The 19394-nt window shown below is 38.2% G+C and overlaps 2 protein-coding genes across 3 annotated transcripts in view; one reads left to right on the top strand and one right to left on the bottom strand.

The window, feature by feature from the left end:
- Positions 1-7629, top strand: LOC144666928 (mitochondrial uncoupling protein 4-like). Its single transcript, XM_078528367.1, has 10 exons — positions 1-112; positions 2063-2188; positions 2300-2362; positions 2948-3032; positions 4055-4180; positions 4676-4788; positions 5261-5345; positions 5920-6034; positions 6151-6210; positions 6891-7629. Exons 1-10 carry the CDS (start codon positions 40-42, stop codon positions 6960-6962), a joined length of 918 nt encoding a protein of 305 aa, XP_078384493.1. The 5' UTR covers positions 1-39; the 3' UTR covers positions 6963-7629.
- Positions 7630-7961: 332 nt separating this feature from the next.
- LOC144666927 (transducin beta-like protein 3) overlaps positions 7962-19394 on the bottom strand; it is a 26429-nt gene continuing 14996 nt past the window's right edge. Inside the window, exons 18-30 of one of the 2 annotated variants that reach the window (XR_013573252.1) lie at positions 18432-18661; positions 17871-17949; positions 17257-17334; positions 16731-16789; positions 15313-15416; positions 13876-13947; positions 12990-13055; positions 11600-11692; positions 11070-11104; positions 10424-10491; positions 9239-9638; positions 8255-8569; positions 7962-8211 (exon numbers count right to left, since the gene is read on the bottom strand). Coding sequence is in view for 1 of the 2 variants with exons in the window: in XM_078528366.1 (XP_078384492.1) it covers positions 8441-8569; positions 9239-9638; positions 10424-10491; positions 11070-11104; positions 11600-11692; positions 12990-13055; positions 13876-13947; positions 15313-15416; positions 16731-16789; positions 17257-17334; positions 17871-17949; positions 18432-18661 (1413 nt within the window). In the remaining variant the exon portion in view is untranslated. Of the gene's footprint in view, positions 8570-9238; positions 9639-10423; positions 10492-11069; positions 11105-11599; positions 11693-12989; positions 13056-13875; positions 13948-15312; positions 15417-16730; positions 16790-17256; positions 17335-17870; positions 17950-18431; positions 18662-19394 lie in introns of both variants that reach the window. The other variant, XM_078528366.1, reaches the window with a different exon arrangement.

The raw sequence follows: 19394 nt of genomic DNA, 5'->3' as shown, positions 1-19394 counted from the left end.
CCAACTGTTTGTGTATCGTTGTGTAAGGTTTGCAATATCATGGCTGAAGGAATTAATAGTTTTGCTTACAAATACTGCTTGTCTTCACTTGCAGCCACCGTTGCGGAAACAGGTAAGTCTGCATTCAAAACATTTTGGGCTTTAATGAAGCGCAAAGTGACAGAAGTGTCAGTTTTCATGTCCCAAAGATCAAAGATGTACGTCTTCCGAGCAATGCGGTCGATCGTGAGATGCGACACGTTGATCAATGAATTAGCTATAAATTAAATTATAAAGCAAGCAATTCCTTGAAGTGAAATTGTTCCAATGAAAAATAGAAATGTTAGTGAATCTTCATTCACAACGGATGTAATATATATTTTCGGCGTTTGATTGAATTAAACTTCTCGAAGAGAATTATAGATCACTTGTAAGAAGTTCGTTCGAAATAAAGTTTATAGCAATTCTTCCAGCTCTTATGGTATTTTTATTATTGTTTTTAAATGCGCTTTATAGGATTGGTCACTTATGACAACGAAATCCAAAGTTGAACGACGGAAAAATGTAGTTGGTAAAAAAAATATCGCAATAGGAGTATAAAGTTTCAATAAAGGATCGGAAAATTGAAACCTGTAGCCGGCCAGTTGAACTTTGAACTTTAGTTACAAATCAAACTTGCTGTTGAAAGATCTGATCAAATTTGCACAAGGCTAAGTAATATTAAGCTTATGGCTCAGATTTTTTTCTGTTTTTCCTTTCAATTTGAAGTCGCATTGTTTTTATAACTTCTCAAAAAAGGATGGGTTCCGAGGGAAAAACAACATTTGCTTTGATAAATAATTCACAGACAGAAAAATAAAGGGAATCAAAAATTAATAATATGTAAAAATAGTAAGTTGTGGATATATTTATTTTTTCCCTTTTGGAGCTGAATGATATATAACCACAACTAAACTTTGTGAGGTTAAATTTAAATAATTTATTTTTAATTATACAAACTCATTGGATTGTTATTTTTCATACATTGTGATCCCCAAATCCAAGTTCAAATTGTAAAACAATTTTCTATCTCATTGGAGAATTTGGTGGTAATATAAATCAAAACAATAAACGTATGCGATCCCTTCTTATAGGTGGTTTCTTCTGCAATATTCTTTTGACTTGTCTTCTTAAATGTCTTCTGGACCTGTCTAGTGTAGTAATTTCAATTCTGTTGATGAAAAGGTTGACTAGTTTTTGTTATTATTATTACAGATACAAGTTACAGTGCAGTTGATTAAGTCCCACAGGGGGTACCTAAGAAGACAAGAAACCGGGTCAAAATAACCCACAAAAAAATAATAGAATATAATAAAGAAATTATATAAGTACATGTAAATCTCCCAAATACTTGACCTTATTCTAACCACATTAAGTGTGGTTAGAATGAAATGCTTAAAAAAAAAATGAAAAAAAAAATGCTAAAATGCTATTGACAGATACAAATGTAAGTAAGTCATACTCCCAGGGGGGTACACCGGCTTGTAAATGACGGGGATGATCGAATGGAGGCAAAACTCAGGACCCAAAAAATCCCTAAGTCTTCCGACATTACCCAAAAAAATCCCCGGACCAAAAATAACCCCCAAAAAATCCCTTGTCAAATTACCCCTAAATTGCCAGGAGGGGCAATAACATAACACAAAGAACGCTCGTTTTGTTTATTCGTCATGTCATAAATACGCCAAGACCGCGCCAAGACACTTTAGTTCGTTTTTAATACCCAAAAAATCCCCTATCTAAATCAATTAAGTCACCCAAAAAAATACTTGCCAAATTTTCCAACCCAAAAAAATCCCGGAATCGAAAATTTCAAACCAAAAAAATCCTTCGATCATCCCCATCATTAACAAGCCGGAGTACCCCCCTGGGGTCATACTTATCTGTCAATAGCATTTTAGTCTGACCTATAAGTAATAACAGTCGTAAAATAAATTTGCTACCTTCAGCTATCATTTTTACTGATTGGGTAGCTAGAATATTGATAGAATAAATCTCTCTTTGTCCAGTAAAATTAGTAACCATATTAATTTTTTAATTGAAGTGACCTTCCCTCTTGACATAACCAAAACCCGACTACAAATCCAAGGAGAGAGGGCATCCACTGTACCATCCACAACAACAGCAAATGTGCCTTACCGGGGGATGGTAAGGACAGCAGTGGGCATAGGTGAGGACATGCAGTTCATTTTTTCTACAATGTACTTGGTTTGGTTCATGATATTATTTTTTGACAGTTTTATGTCAATTGAGAAGTCAATGAAATATGTTTTATCGGCAGTTGAAGAAGAAGGGTTGAGAAATCTCTGGAGTGGAGTCACCCCTGCTGTTTTAAGACATGTTGGTAAGATTATTTATTTATTTATTTAATATTTATAATGGTAATAGGACTGAGTGGAGTCTAATTCGGTCGGTAATCATACGAGTGATTAACAAAATCAGACGACCACGGAGTGGGAGTCCTATTTGTTAATCACGGGTATGATTACAGACAGAATTGGACAAAAAAAGTCCTGTTACAAATTAATCAAAACTATGACAAAGTTTGAGAAAGAAACTAATCTTAGGTTAAATGGTTTAATGTCTTTATGAAATCCAGTACTGAAAAACATAACAGTTTACTCAACGGAACAAAATGCACAACAACAGCATCCACAAAATGACACGTACTAGTTGTGCATGTCCAATTACACAGGCAAGACGCGTACAGTGACCTATTACACTGTCCAATTACAAGCATGATGGGTACACTGGACTTCCTATATTTACTAATTAGTGCTCAAATCGGGCTGTTGATAACCAATCACGCTGGAGAATTTTGTTATAGTTTTGATTAATTAATTTATTTTTTTTAATATTGTTAATTGGACTTGTTAATGGGTAACTGGGAGAAGACTAATTTAAATTTTTTCTTTATGTCACCTTACAGTATACACGGGCTCAAGAATGACGGCCTATGAGTTTCTACGAAACAAAGTCTTAAAAAGAAATCCAGATGGCAAATTTGCTTTTTGGTGAGCATTTTTTTTAATGCAACATTTTATTTGTAAAATATCGTACATATCTTAATTATTGACTGTCACTCAGGATCATACTGGGAGAATGTTGCCCTTGGCAGGGCTGCAAATATTTTTTTTCACTTGACAGGACATATGTCCTACTAATTATAAGACACCATCTTGGTCGGACAAAACAAAATTGTGGTCGGACATCACCAAAAACAAAAGCTTAGGTTGAATTTTATTCATTGTTGCTGTAAAATGATTTACTATCAAAATATTGTCCGGAAATCATGTCTGACCACACTTGGGATTTCGTCGGACATGAGCAAATTTTGGTCGGCCAACGTCCGATGACCGACTGTTATTTGCAGCCCTGCCTTGGACTTTCTTATCAATCACATAATTATGGACTGAGCTTGAGCAAAGTCCATGCTAGAAAAACTGTGGGAAATGTCTTCCAGTCTTGCCCATACAGTGTACGTAAACTATGCAACTCAGCCAATGAGAAGTAAATAAAGATACGTAAAGCGATGCTCCAGTGGCTGAACATTTTAATCTGCCAGGACATACCACAAACGACATGCTGGTGTCAGTGCTCCGTGCCGGACTTACTGACACCATGGAAAGGAAGCGTTTTGAGGCAAAGCTGATTTTCCGGCACCAGACCCTGCGACCTCGTGGACTGAATGTGGACTTTAGCTTTATTTGATCTTCTCTAATGTTCACTCTAACAAGCGCGCGCGCTTGTGGCGTACGTTTTGATTTGTAAATTTTCAAATACTTTGATCACACGCACGTGCTGATTTCCGTTAGATGGCATTTCACATTTTCCACTGAAGAAGGGGCAGTAGCCCCGAAACGTATGGAAACATTATTCTACCATCAAGCGCATTTTTCATTTTAATTATCGTTTTCAATTCACTAGTTATATGCACTACACAGTCACGAAATTTCTTTAGAGATTTCTATGTTACGTAAAGTTCTAGACAAGTCTGAGTGGATGATAGCTGTATTGATTGCTGGTCCATTTCTAGGAAATCAGTGATTGCAGGGATGACAGCTGGTGCATTTGGTCAGTTTATTGCCAGCCCAACAGATCTAGTTAAGGTTCAAATGCAGATGGAAGGGAAAAGAGTTCTTGTAGAGGGAAGACGACCTAGGTATGGCTTGAATGTGACAACTAATTTTATCATTATTAACTTTTTATCTTATAAAAAAACAATGGGGACACTGCTGAATCCTGGAGTTAAAATACCCAGTTTAATTCAATTGACAAAAAAATAATATGTCAAATGAAAAAAATAAATAAACAAAAAATAAATATTTTAACACAGTTATAAATTGAGGAGGAAAGAACATATTAAATAATATATTAATTTTATTCAAGAGCATAATAAATATAAAATGTAAGTTATAATGTGTGGTTCTAGAAAATGTCCATACTCCTCACACAGAAGGGATTTGAAATTCCTGGGGGTGGGGGTCAGAGACCAAACACTTTTGAAGGAAATGTATGAAGCTTAATTGGAATTTCCAGAGGGGTTTGTGGGGGTGGGGGATCTTAGGAAAAATCCCTTCCATGGGGTTGGTATGGATAATTTTTGGAACTACACAATTTCACTCAGTCATTATTTTTTATTTTTTTTATTTCGCAGGGTACGCAACACTTCACACGCCTTTTCAAATATTGTCAGTAAACACGGAGTGCGAGGACTTTGGAAAGGATGGGCTCCTAATGTACAAAGAGCAGCTCTTGTTAATATGGGAGGTACATAATCTTATGCACATACATAATGATTTAATTATACTCTTAACAACAATATTCTATACTTTAAAATAAAATAAAATAAAATAAAAAATCAAAACATAAAATAATAAAAAAACAAAATAATTAAGAAATCTAAAAAACAAACAAAGAAACAAATGATCTATTTTGTCTTAGAGTGAAAGGAAATGTTACAACGAAGCTCCCATCTTCATTTATTTTACTAATGTTTTGGGTCATTTGGCTGCAATGTCTTGGGAAAAGAGTAAGAAATAGGCATGTGTAGTGTTAATTATGGCTGTTTTGGGGTGCAACTGCACAAATAAATACAGCACACTAGCAGAAGCAGCAGTGGTGGTGCCAGTTGCAGTAACATATACTCCAGCAGCAGTTGCTTGTCTCCTTGCAGGAGACTAGCAAAAGAACAAAATTAATGTAGTGTACAATTTACATTATTTGAAATTGTTTCCAACAGATCTTACAACTTATGATACTGTAAAACATTTGCTGATTGGTCACACAAGTTTACAAGACAACTGGGTCACGCACACTATATCAAGGTAAAATAACCTGCTTTATAGGTCCAGCATTAATATTAAAATATAAAAATTATTATTGAAAAATTATATATACCAATTACAATCATGAAGGAAGTGCATAAACAAAGGAAAAACTGCGTGCAGGAGTTCAGGGAAGGGGGGAATATATCTTTTTATCCACACCCCTCAGGGCATTTTAGGGATAATTTGCAACACAAGTTGGGGGACTTTTGCCAAATTTGATTGTGAAATTGAGATAGACCACCACATCGGGGACTACATCCCCCACTATTTACGAAGAGTGTGTAGGTTCTTTAACATCCCGCCCGGTACATGTGCAAGGCATGTGAGACGGGGCCTACAGTTTATCGTCCTCATGTGATAAAACTAGAATATCTAACTATTTGCAGATGTCATTGCACAGCATTGCATCGGGTCTGGGGTTGAGCCATGATTCGCATTTTGGCAAGATGCAAAATACCAATGTCGAGACCAAATGGCCCAGCTGCTACCTCCTGCAGGCCTATGGCTGTCGTGTGCATATGAAATACAATAATAATCAGTATGCCTTGTATTTTTGCAATTTGTTTTTCAGTGGCTGTGCAGGACTTATTGCTGCAACGATTAGTACTCCAGCAGATGTTGTGAAAACAAGAATTATGAACAACCCCAACGTTTATAGAGGATCAATTGACTGTTTCTTGAGTGCGGTATGTTAAATAAGTTCATTGAAAACAATTCCATGCTTAGATGATTAATATTTTGTTTGCCATGCTATCAGAATATTCACAAAATCATTTCCAAATATCTCGTGGTACCTTTTCAGGTTCGCGAGGAAGGTTTCTTTTCATTATATAAGGGATGGCTTCCAACATGGACTAGAATGGTAAGTTTTCCAACTCACTGAGCTGCTCTATGTGAACATGTATTGTTACTAACTGACAGCATAGAGACTTAATACATTACAATTTTTTGTTTGTTTGTGCGTTCTTGTTTTATCTTTATTCGGATGACATGTATCAAAGCAAACAATGTTGTAAAAGACTTGGTAAAGGGGAAAAAGAGAGAGGGAAAACAAAAAAAAAAAACACGGAAACGAAAACAATTCCTGCTCAAAAATTCTGTTCACAATCACAAAAAAGTAGATCTTGCAAGGCACACCCCCCCCCCCCCCCAAAAAAAAAAAAAAAAAAAAAAAAAACTGCTTACCCACAAAATTAAACCCTTAAAACGTTTGGTGCAATATTTGACACAATTATAGTAAGATGGATCGGTCCATATACAAACACATTTTAGCTACCCCAAAGAAATGATCCCCCCCCCCCCCCCCCAAAAAAAAAGTAGCAAACCCCTTTGTTGTAGGAGATTTAAAAAGGTTGATCTGTTTGGCTAGATTTTAACTTCTCTTTGACATCTTTGTTAAAAATCTGGCCAATCAAATCATGTGTTCCCAGAGCCACTTGTTCCTCGTGCCCCAGGCTCAGTCGACTAAGGGGGCATGCTCCCACCTAAGAATTGAATCTTGAGTAAACTGAACCATTGTTGTGCTTTATTGTTGCGTTTCAGGCTCCCTGGTCTTTAACATTCTGGCTTGTGTATGAGCGAATCAGAAATCTTTCAGGAGTGGCCGGGTTTTAACCTCATTTTCTTTAATAATTTGTACATATGGTGGTGGTTTTTGAAGACTGGAAATGATGAAAGCCCTCCAAGATGGGCGTTGGATCGTACAAAAAAATTATCAACATGTGCTAATTTACAGTCAGGGTGACAAAAAAGTGTCATTGTTGGATAAATCATCATTGCCAGAGGAATGGATAATTATGATTGAAAATGGACAGAAAAATTGAAAAATGGTGAGAAAATGTTGGCTGCACAGAAGTTGAGCGAGACTGCCTACAGTCTTTTGAGGTTATTAACCCACCCAGAAGCATTCCAGTTGGTAATGTTTGGCTTGTGGTAATCTTTCTTCTCAGCAAGGATTGCGTGACAAGCGAAGGAAGATTGTGCGACAAGCCAAAAGGATACTAACTAGGACAGTCGAGTACTCTACAATCCAAACGTTTTTATATCTCAAATCTTGTTGCCTTGCAACATAAGACATCATTCATACAATCATGTACATTTATTAAGATCATGGATTTTTAAAAGAAATGAATATATTTATTGATGAGCATTGCAAAATGACGTACAATGTAAAGCTACTGGAATTCTTTAAAAGTTTATATCAAAAGAAACACTTGTAATTATTAAATACGTGATGCATTCATGGATTTATTTTGGGAATAAATAAATGACTATCACTTGACCAAGTGTAGTATTTTTGTTAGACTTGTAGAGATGTGGTTTAGATACAATTCAAACCTCATTTTTAAACATTAAAGCATGTAGCGAGAGCTGTTGCGCAGTACTCTTATGTGGTACTGTTTTTTATGCTGCACAAGGTGGTTCGTGGATGAAACCCTAGTGTGTGACCACTCAAATGAAAGCTATTGAGCAGTACTTTCATGTGGTACTGTTTATTATGCCTCACAAGATGGTTCTAACTTTTAAGTCTGTGGATGAAACCCTAGTGTGTGACCATTCAAACAAAAGCTAATGAGCAGTACTTTCATGTGGTACTGTTTAGCAGTTTATTTCTTGTTTATTATACTGTACAAGGTTGCGTCTCAGAAGGAAAACCTAATGTGTGAGCATTCATATGAAAAGCTACTATGCGGCACTTTCTCATCGGAACGGTAAGATGGCGATGTTAGTGATTAGCGAGTGCTAATGAGATGAAGTCAAGATTACTTTCGGTCATAATGCACACTATGAACTGAGAAAATAAAGACTGAACAGTCTTGACTATCGAAAACCTACATTACTTTGAAGTCAAAAATCGAGTTATCTTCCCCATCAAGGGAAACGTTACTTGACACTAAGACTTCAACGAAGTCAACGAGGCGCAGTCCAGTCTATTTTACTCGGTAGACGCCATAAAGGATGGGATGGCAAAAGCAAGGAAACGACCAGTGCAAGACAATATACCGTCCTCTTAAGGAACGAAGACCCACACTAAAAATTCCACCACTGCAATGTGTACAATGTAGATGCCATCCTTACACCAGGGGCTTGAATCAAGCTGTTCTCGTCTTCTCCTTTTTCTTGCCCTTTGTTTTGATACCCACACCAGTTCTCGTTTTGTTTTTTACTGTTCTTTGTTGAAGCGCCTTGAGTTTAGCTTTCTTGCTTTTTAATGGCTGACCCTAAAACAATAAACCACAAGACAAGAAACAGACATTAAACATCAGTTTTTCTTTTCTCGCAAACGGCTAAAATGATCCCTAGTCATCCCTAGTAGGTGAATGTAAATAATTCCACGTTTGCATGAACGAGTGAATTATTTCCAATTTGATTTTAGATTTCTTTAACAAAATAGAAACGGTTGCCGTTAAGGGCTCAGTGGTCAAACGGAGGCGCAAGTAATCGCAAGTTGAACTGGCGTACGGACTTGCGTTGGGTGGCCAAGATTACTCGCACGTGCACGCAAGTCACAAAAAAGCCATTTCAAGGCAGTCAAAACGTAACCAAAATGAAAACAATTGACGTGTGATCAACTTGCGTTAACTTGCGTTGGGTTACCAAACTTTGAAAAACTTGCGCCGACTTCAGTCCACATTTAATCCAAACCAAAGTGAACACAAATCAACACAAGTACACGCAAGTTCTTGCTAAATGGAGTCACAAGCAGACGCAAGTTCAAAACGTTTGTCCACCTGCGACTCCGTTTGGCCAGGCCTTTCGAGCGTCACGTAGTTGCTTAATCTCTGCATTGTATAAGCAAATTCTCCCAGTGACGAGTTTAACACCAATGTCTGGATACCACTAAGGAGATTTTCTACGTTGATAACGAAGAAAAAATAAACTAAATTCACCTCGATGTCTTTCTTTGTTTTCCTTTTCTTCTTCACGATATCCATTGTTCCTTGTTCTTCTTCATCCATCTCGGCCAGGTCTATTCCATTTGGGCCACCATTCTCTTTAGTATCATGATCGCTTATTTCATCCACGTGTCCATTCTCTGTAGCCTCGTGATCACTTATTCCATCCATGCTTCCATTCTCCGCATTGTCCTGATCATCTGTTCCACTGCATGCTTCTTCCTCTTCGTCACTCTCCACACTCCTGCTTCGCTGTGAGGGGTCTGGGGTGGAGAGCAAATCCAGACCAGAACCGCTCACGCTAGACTCCTGCGAACTCTCATGCAATCTTGCAAGCCCGCGGTCCATAGCGGCATCACTGGTAGAAGCAGCCTCTGTCGAGGCTCCAACAGTGCTTGATGAAAAGAATAAAAGAAGAACCGTTACTGTAAGTATAGAAAAGTTTAGACCATTAAGCTTCTACAGATTGTGCGATGAAAATGCCAAAATTTTGGTTCAAAAATGCTCAAAAGTTGCTCCTTAAAATACGAAAAGAATCTTATTACGCAGCTATTTTCTAGAGCTCCCTTAGTTGAACTGAAGTTCAGCATGGCCGCTAAGTATGTTAGCTTGGTGGAATACCCGCTGTAAACGTGGGACGTTGGCTCAACTGCTTGCTGGCGGGATCGGAACCGTTTCAATCAGTTCATATTTTAACAAAAAGAGAGCAATGATCCTCTAATCTTTTTTTCTCAGTTTTTAACTCCAAGGTAGTCTCAACCAGCAATGCAAGCGGTCATTATGCCCGAAAAGCCCAAAATTTCACATAATTGAATTGAATTGTTTTGGCCATAGGTTGCTTGTTGTATAAAACGTTGCGCGAAACGCTAAAAGTTGCAAAAAAATTGCCGAGCAAAATCTGTGGAAGCTATTCTTAGATTGGTTGCTCTATCACCGGCTCCTAACCCCCTGCACTTGCAAGGTTTCCGCAACCAATTACACTCCGGGTAGCTAGAAAGATGGACTGTCCTCTCTAAGAACACATAACAAGGGCCCTGGTCAGTCGAGCCTGGAACTCTCGAAACAGTGTTCAACACAATGAACATTAGGCCAGTGCACTTCAAATATGCTGTCACGACATTTCACGGCTCCCTTGCAAGCTGACTTCAAAAGAATATGACAACATAAAGAGACACTTACTGTGGAATGCCAAGCACGGGACCAGATAGCTTCATCGACTGCCACGTGTACTCAATAAACTCCATTTGCTGCCAAAAATGAACAAGTAACGTATCAAACACGAGAAAGAGCGTTTTAGCACATTTTCAAACACCGAGAAAAGAGTTGAAAATACGACGCATGCTGGAGTATTTTTGACAAGCCTCGAACTGTTTAGAAATAGACAAAACACTTTGTCGGTTGTTGATATATCTCTTCAAGGAGTGAAGGTAATGTAAAGTCTGCATTTCTCAGTTTCAGTAGCACGAAGCGACCAGGAGTATTTTTACTCCCCCGCCCCATCCAGGGGGACCCCAGGGGGACCCCTGGATGGGACACTTGTCCATCGCAAGGTTACCGCTCAGTATTAAATTCGCTGCTACCCATTTATATACCTGGGTGAGGAGAGGTTTTATGGGAGTGAAGTGTCTTGCCCAAGAACACAAAACCGAAAGAAAGGAACCCGGACCGCTCGATCCAGAGACCAGCGCAGTAACCATTAGGCCACCGCGCCTCCCTAACGTCCCTACCTCCCTCGAGAAGTAAAAGGAGAAATTAAGCAGTGAAAATGTGAGCCACTTTGACCTGTGTTTAACATAAAGAACTTAACTATCACAAAGGAACTTACCTGTAAAAGTCGACTCATCCTTTGAAAGTGTTTTTCTGAAAATAAAGGAAAAATTTTAAATTTCATGTAACAAAATCAGGCTTTAAGCTTTCTTCATAGACAAGGATTCTTTAAGGTGGAGTAGGACCAAGATCTGATCGACATTTTTCATCTATTGTCCCATTCAAAAAGATGGCACAATGCGATATATTGCTCAGGTCTTGAAGTTAAATTTGAATCCCTACAATTCAAAGTGGACAAAACGTTGTTCTTTCGTTAACAGACCATACGTGGATTTAATAGTTTATGTGGTCGCATTCTGTCGGACTGAGTAAATGAAAACTTTCTTTTCTTTCAAAGCATCGAAATAAAAACAGACTTTGAAAGCTCTCTGGGTAGACTAGTGTCCTTATTTTTTTCTTGCCTTACCCTCTGACTTCCTCGGCCCCCTTATCCTGCCATCTGCCAAATGGCAGTATTCTACTCGTTCTCTGCTAATGGGCTATATTAGCTTTTTATTAATAATTACATTATAAAACTTTGTTACCGACCACTGTAAGGTAGAAGGGCCTCCACCGTGTCTTTCATGTTTTTCCTGTTCGCCAGTTCATACGGAGAGTTGTTTCTCAAGATGATGGACAGAACTGGAAAACAAAAAGCAACGTATTACAAGACAACCAAGCTAGATACTAGCTATGACTTGAAGCCGGACTCACAAGGCGACAGCATTTATCTTAATGGTCCAAAATAAGGCTCGCGTCAAGTGTTAAACGTTGAAACACCTTGTACAGCATAGACTGCAAAACAGTCGCATCTTTTGCGAACGCGCCCGGGGAACGCGCTCGGTCTTCAAACGAGAGCGAGAGGTCTGGAGTCAATGACAAAACTGTGAGTGAGACTGGAGAGAGACAAAAACGACTGTTTTGCAGACTATGTACAGCATAATAAACAGTACCACATGAAAGTACTTATCAATAGCTTTCATTTGAATGGTCACACATCAGCCTAAGGTTTCATCCACAGACCTTAAAGTTAGAACCACCTTGTACAGCATAATAAACAGTACCACATGAAAGAACGTCCTAATAGCTTTCATCTGAATGGTAACACATCAGCCTAAGGTTTTATCCACAGACTTAAAAGTTAGAACCACCTTATACAGCATAATAAACAGTACCACACGAAAGCGCTGATCAAGAGCTTTTGTTCAGTGCATGATCACACACTAGAGTTTAACCAACAGACCTAAAAGTTAGACCACCATGTATAGCAGTATAAACAGTACTATACATGCAAGTACTGCTCAATCGCTTTCACACACTAGGGTTTCATCTAAAGAGTGAAAAGTTAGAGCCACCTTGTACAGCATAATAAACAGTACCACAAGAAAGTGCTGATCAATAGCTTTTCAGTGTTCAGTGAATGGTCACACACCGGCTTGAGTTTAACCCAGAGAATAAACAGTACTACATGCAAGTGCTGCTCAATCGCTTTCACATACTAGGATTTCATCCAAAGAGAGAAAAGTAAGAACCACCTTGTACAGCATAATAAACAGTACCACATGAATGTACTACTCAGTAGCTTTCAATGACTGGTTACACAACAATGTTTTCTTTCCAAAGGGAAGAACATTTAAACCACACAAGTAATATTAGAGTGGTTTTCACTTGAGTGTCGAAAGTAATTTGCGTACGCTTTGGTTTTGCATTACTACGCTAAGTGATTGATTTAAAAATCATGCGCCACTTTCTCAACCAATCAGAAGTAAAACCAAAACTAATCGAACTTGCACGTGCACGTTTTCCCGCGCTTCGTGCCGGTGCCAGTGATTGGATCAATGGATTGTCTGTGTCCTTTGTGATTGGCCAGGGCAGTGACTTTACTTTTGGTTTTACGACACTCAATTGAAAACTGCTCGATTCACGATGTCAAACTAACCTGTTTGGGCAACATGGCAGTTCTTTGAGTTGGTATTCCACTCAACAACGAATCTCAAAATGGCATCTGCAACAGGAAAAAAAATTATGAGTTTGTTTGACTGTCTGCGAAATTTTGTGAGCAATTAACAGTCCAGTTGATAAAGTTTCAAGATCTGTTACTGTATACTACAGTGTAAGATTGATTTATGCTGGCTGAGGAATAAAAGTGGAAAAGCAATGTTTCCCTTGCAAACCACTGGAGCCTGGGTCGCGGGTGGAAGTATGGGTCATGTTACATGTAAAAGGCTGCATTGTCAGATGATAAGGAGTCAACAGGACAAGGCCCGAGCCAAACGTCGAACTTCACATGAGTCGAACCTAATGCAAATGAACAAAACCTTTTGTTTTCGTCATTTGCATTAGGTTCGACTCATGTGAAGTTCGACGTTTGGCCCGGGCCTTATCTACTCTCATGCATTCCCATGAACCTTCCAACATTCTGCTTGAACTTCAGACAGCTTAAACAAAAAAAAAGGTAACAAAGCTTATAAAAGTTGCTCCCAAGATGACGTAGAAAGAATCCGAGCAGCAAGCGAAGATTCTATCAGCCATTCGAAGGAGCGGAATAATATGTGCCACGATCTTTGTCAGATTAAAAAACGGAGGTTTGATTTCTGTTATGAAATTGCCACGGGAAAAATCCAAAAAAAGCGAGGTTACGACAACTTATTTTATTCACGCATGCACGCTAAGACGTCGACGCATTCTGCTACCGACACGTCATGTCAATTCTTCATACTCTGATAAAGAAAAGTTCTTCTACGAGAAAGACATCGGTGGGAATCACACCTATTCTGTAATATATGTTAAACCGTGGAATAAGAAAAATGCAACAGTTTATGTACCAAGTTGATCCTCTCTGAGGGCCTTCAGTGCTGTGGTTAATTCTTCTTTTCCATTTTGAACAAGAAGGATGTCTACAAGAGAGAGTAAAAGCAAATTGTAAAATGTCTCTTCAACAAGATACCTTAAATTACATGTTGTGGTTCAATTTTACCCTTGGTACAATATAGTATTTTTGTTTTGTTTTGTGTTCATTATCATATATTGCCATACACCAGGAAAACAACAACAACAACAATGTTCAACAAATTTTACCAAGAGTAAAATTGAACCACAACATACACATTTCATTGAAGTCCATTGACCACGCTTGAAACTCTCCCCAAAGCAGACAGCCTGGAACAGTGCCAATGCACTTTCCAATTTAGAAAGGTGTGCACCTTAGAGTAATGTTCATCTTTGTAGTATTGTTAGTATTAAATTTTGTGAGCAATGTAATCGCGTTTGTATCTTTCCTGTTAATAATCTATAAGTAAATAATTTCGGTACTGTTAGTTAATATATAAGTGTGTTCGTCATCATCGTATTTTGTAGAGTTGTTATCGTAAGCAAACTATATATTTATCTATGATCGTAAGTTATTTGTAGGTAATTTATTCTTCTGTAAGTAACTTTAATGTAAGCAGCGTATATTATTGTAACTTATTTTTTTGTTAGTAATTGTTCTAGTCTTGTAGTATTGTCAGTACGTTTAACGGTTATAATGGACAATGTTGACGCGCTTCATGTGAATTGTCGATACTGTTAGTTATTTTAGTATGTTTTGTAATTGTTGTGTCAAATGCTGAATAAAAAAAAAAATAAAAAAAAATGTTCATCTTAAAGAGGTGTCCACCTGTCAGAGAGCTATCGCCTTAGGGAGGTGTCTGGTATAAAGAAGTTTCTGCCTCAGAGAGGTTCGCCTTATAAAGGTGTCTGTCTTAGAGAGGTGTCTGCCTTAGGAAAGTGTCGAAGAAAAGGGTAAACAACAGAAATTAATGTTGCAGAAATTGAGGTGCTGCTTAATAAAGACGCTGAAATGAACCCTGTATGAAACTAATGCGACTCGGACGGGCGTTAAGATGCCTAAACACAAGGAGACATATCACAGCGTCATGTCGCACTGACAAAACCATGCGTTGTTCACACAAGGTGACACGTAGCAGTAATCTTCAGTGGGGACATGCAACAGCGACAAAAAGTTCCCGGGACATGTCCCCACTACATTTTCCTGTGTGTACATATTGGGATTTTGTTGCTGCTTCACGTCTCTGCTACATGTCCCCTCAGTGTGGACATCACGTGATTTTGACAGTGCCACACGTCCCTGCAACATGGTGATGTCCCCTCAGTGTGAAGATCACATGATTTTGTCGCTGCTACATATCCCTGCTACATGCCCTCCTCCCTGTTTGTTAGCACCTTCAATTTCCTATGAAGACAAACGTAGCTCATAGTACCTTTCATGATGTTCATAACTCTGAATGGCTGTTCTAATGTAATCGCCAAACCAATAGCCTCGAGGTATTTCTTTTCAGTTATTAAGTTCGACAACTCTTGCTGTCTGTGGGGAGAAAAAGCAGAAGCAAACAGTTGATAAGTGTTATTGCCATAAAACTCTGTGCCAAATACAAGACAAAGTACCCCAAAGGAGTCTTTTACTGAGACAATTTTTTTGACAACCAGTATTTCTTCACTTGCTTGTCAAAGTTTTCAAACAGGTGTCATAAAATCAAAACCAGAACTATCTTCATAGACAATCACTACAAACAAAAGAAAAGCATGGGTCAACATGTATGACCAGGTATCAGCAAGGTTCTCTTTTTGTTTTACACATGAGGGCTAAGAAAGTGGTGCGAGTTTTGACTTGGCTATAGCCGCGGCCTAATGGTTGAAGCTCTGGACTCCAGGTAAAGCAGTCTGGCCACAGTTATATTTTAAATGGGTGCCTACAAGTTTAAAGGGACTATGTCACGGATTTTACCAGATTTTTGAACAGCCAAAATTTATATTTGTGTTGTATGAAACCTAGAAATAAAAGTCCATATTTATTAATAAAATTGCTATATTAAAGCACTGAAACTGTTAACTAGCATTATTATTCATTCAAAATATTTTTGTGTTTCTGATTGGCTTTCGATCCCCGGCTAATTCCAGCTATTCGGCTAGCGCCGACCAAATTTGGAGGAAATTCCAATTATTGGATCGCAATCGTCCAATATCAAAAATTATTGGATCACAACCTCGATCCCAAGAACCGCTAACGTCACAGGACTGAACGGCTTTGCTGTCGAGCAAAAATGGCCGCTAGATTTGAGCATTACGAAGAGGTAAATTTTAAAGTTATTAGAAGACAAGGAAAGTCAAAACGATTTTGAAAGCGTATCGTCAAGAGGAAAAGATCCCTGATCCAGCCACAGCGGAGGACTTGGAGCGGTTTTACGAAAATTCTACGTCGAATTCTTCATATCATACTCAGCCTCATCCAATAATTGCGAATTATTGACTGCGGATTGCGCGGATGAAAACAGATTGCAATTTAAAAACGTTAGGCGCCTCTTCAAAAAAAAAAATCGATATTTGTAGCCGTAGCTTGATTTCTATCCGAAAATTAAGGTTATATCTTCCTTTAGATGTTCAACGATATTGTTTTTATGGGTTAAGTTGCCTTTCACTTAATTCAGAACAGTTTAGATAAAAAAAATCTGCAAAATCTCTGTGACACAGTCACTTAAATGCTGGGGGCAATCCTGTAATAACTTGCTTTGCATCTAAGGCACGTAGCTAAATAATCCTAGATCCAGTGTCCGGTGCACTAACTGTTGGACTCAATTGCACCCAAACTCATCGTTACCAAACCGAACGCTCGCACACTCACTTTAAAATACTCTCCTCCACAGCAGCTTGTGCCTGTTCTTGTTCGACTTCAGTAACGTCCTTCAAAAGAACAGAAAATTAAATTATTTTTTATTAGCAATATTAATTAAATAAATAAACGCAATCATGTACATAGTATATACTCCAGATGCATGTAACATTAGACCTGCATGTAACTATTGACAAATGTATGCCAGGAACAAGAACGTCCTGCAAACGGTTCGTTAGTTAAGATTTTGTTTACTTTTGCCTTATTGTTGGTCACACGGTTATGCTAATCTCTGATAGAACACGTTTGCGTTTGTTCCGCGTTGCTCTTTAAATGGGAAATCATTCTTGATTTTACATGTAAGCTTAAAAATATGTAAAATTGTTGGTTTAGGGCTGCAATCTTTAGTAGGGTGTTCACTAAGCAATTAGACTACTTGCCCTCATTTTCTATGAGCGATATGCACTCCTAGAAAATTTCGGCTCATAGTCTCAGGCTAGTTTATACTGCCATTTCAATGATGGAGGTTACAACTCACCTTCCAAATGTTGATGACTGAGTCTGCTCCTCCAGAAACAAGTTGATCTTGGGTTTTATTTATCGCTATACTCCAGACCTAGTTGGAAACATTTCACGAAAATATGTAGAAAAAAAAAAAAAAAAAAAAATTGCGAAAATCATCATCAGGCCAATTTACAAAATGTTATCTCAATTGACTCCTGTTATTACAGCAGTTATGAGACAGGCATGTTCCTCAGGGCAAAACGTCTTTACTTGATTAGAGCCTTGATTGCAAAAGAAGTTCATTCTGCAATTCTTGGTCACAGTTTTTTTTTTCAAATATCACTCTTTGGAACACTGGAAATGTAACAAATCGGCGCAGTAGTAATTTTTATGTCCGTATTAAAGTACCGGTAACAAGGCACACTGAACGATTTTTAAAGCAGGTAATATCGTTGCTATGATAACCAGTTACGTCAAGAAATTGACCAAACCTTGTTTACCAATGATTGAGCATTTGTTTGATGCCATTACATCAACTGATAATGAGTGGCAGTACTGTCTAATTAACGTATTGTACAAGGGAAAGGGATGTGAGTAACAGTGCCCCCCCCCCCCCCTATAATGGTCTCGAGATGCCCATATTATTACCTTGTCTAAATGTTGATCAAATGTCTTGACACATTCATTGGTCTTTATCGTCCACAGCTTAAGAAGACCCTCAGAGCCACTACAAAATTAAACAAAATAACTATCAGAAAAAGGTTTTATTACATGAAGACGAATGGTTCAACAACGACACCAGCATGGGACAAACTAAGAAAAAATTTGAGTTTCCAAAGGGAATCAAACCCATGGCCTCCCAGATACCGGTTGGGCGCTCTAACCGACTGAGCTACTAGAGACTCGTTGAGAGCTGGGCCATTTACTAGGTTAATATGTGACACGCGTCCTGCATACTGCTAGGATCAGCAATGTCGAAATCATCAAGTGTGTAGTAAATAATAAAGATGGTAAATTTTAAGCTCGGTGATAAATAATGAAGATGAATTGTTCAACATGGCACGAGCGAGGTTTGTTTCATGTATCAGCATAAATTCCAAATGATGGAACAAAGGGAAGAACAAAATTATGAATAAAAAAGAATGAACAAACAAATAGAAGAACTCTATGGCTAAATAAATGAGAAAAAAATGTAGAAACTCAGTTCACCTCGATACAAGCTGCATCCCTTTCGTCAAGAAACAGATTTTTAAAACAGAACTTGTGTGTCCCTCAAATGTCTTGACACATGTCAAATCAGACAGGGCCCATATCTTGATTGTTGAATCTGCCGAGGATGTGGCCAGGCACTGATCCACTGGAGAGAATCTCACACACCAAATGCCTTTCTTGTGACCACGTAAGGTCCCCAGAGGTGACCCATCAGATATGTTCCAGATCTACAAAGTTGTTCATTGATGTGGTAAGTTTCTTTCTGATCAAAGTTTTGCTAGCAAATGCTTTATTATTTTACGGCATCTTTTAATAACACGCAACTCTTAAGTTCAAAACTCAACTTTTTGATTGCGTTTTTGGCTGCCATCAGTCATACGGTATTTTCTCGATGAAATGTTTATTTCACCCAGCGTTGATTTGACTCCTGCAGTTTATGTTAGCCCAATGTTCATTAAACAAAGGGTTTTATCTATAACATGTATTTTTGACAAACATGTATCTGGTTAATATACCTACAGCTTTAGTGTTATACCTCAATTAAATAACTGGGGGCCTATTTTCAACTCCACCTTAGAGACCAGGCGTTTATTCGCTACTTGGCATTTAATCGAGGAAAATATGGTAATTACAATGACATTTGACATTCCTTGGGGAAAAAGCAAACAAAAAAAAAGGATCAAAATCTACCAATCAAGGCATGCAAATGTGACCTTTTGAATCCTGTTTGCAGAGAGGTACGCTAGGATGATTTACAGCATTGAAAAATGTAACTGATTGAGCAGAGTTTGCATGCTGCTGAAAGGCACACAGTTGTTTTACCATGCTGATTCTATCTCAATTTCGATTGGCTAAAATCATGCACCTTGGTAACTTCAGATGCCTGTGTGTCATCGCTTTTTCCGAAAATTGCAGAAGGTTGTTGCGAGGTAATAACACTGATATCAGACTTCCGAAACA

Source organism: Oculina patagonica, chromosome 9, assembly GCF_052425735.1.
Source record: "Oculina patagonica isolate OP01 chromosome 9, crgOcupat, whole genome shotgun sequence".
NCBI lineage: Eukaryota > Metazoa > Cnidaria > Anthozoa > Scleractinia > Oculinidae > Oculina > Oculina patagonica.
The sequence above is the reverse complement of the archived record's forward strand: the minus strand, read 5'-3'. Positions and strand labels throughout refer to the sequence as shown.

Coding starts and splice junctions, on each gene's coding strand:
- LOC144666928 (XM_078528367.1), top strand. CDS start 40: ATGGCTGAAGGAATTAATAGTTTTGCTTACAAATACTGCTTGTCTTCA. Junction 3,033..4,054: donor GATGGCAAATTTGCTTTTTG/GTGAGCATTTTT, acceptor GTCCATTTCTAG/GAAATCAGTGATTGCAGGGA. Junction 4,181..4,675: donor GTAGAGGGAAGACGACCTAG/GTATGGCTTGAA, acceptor TTTATTTCGCAG/GGTACGCAACACTTCACACG.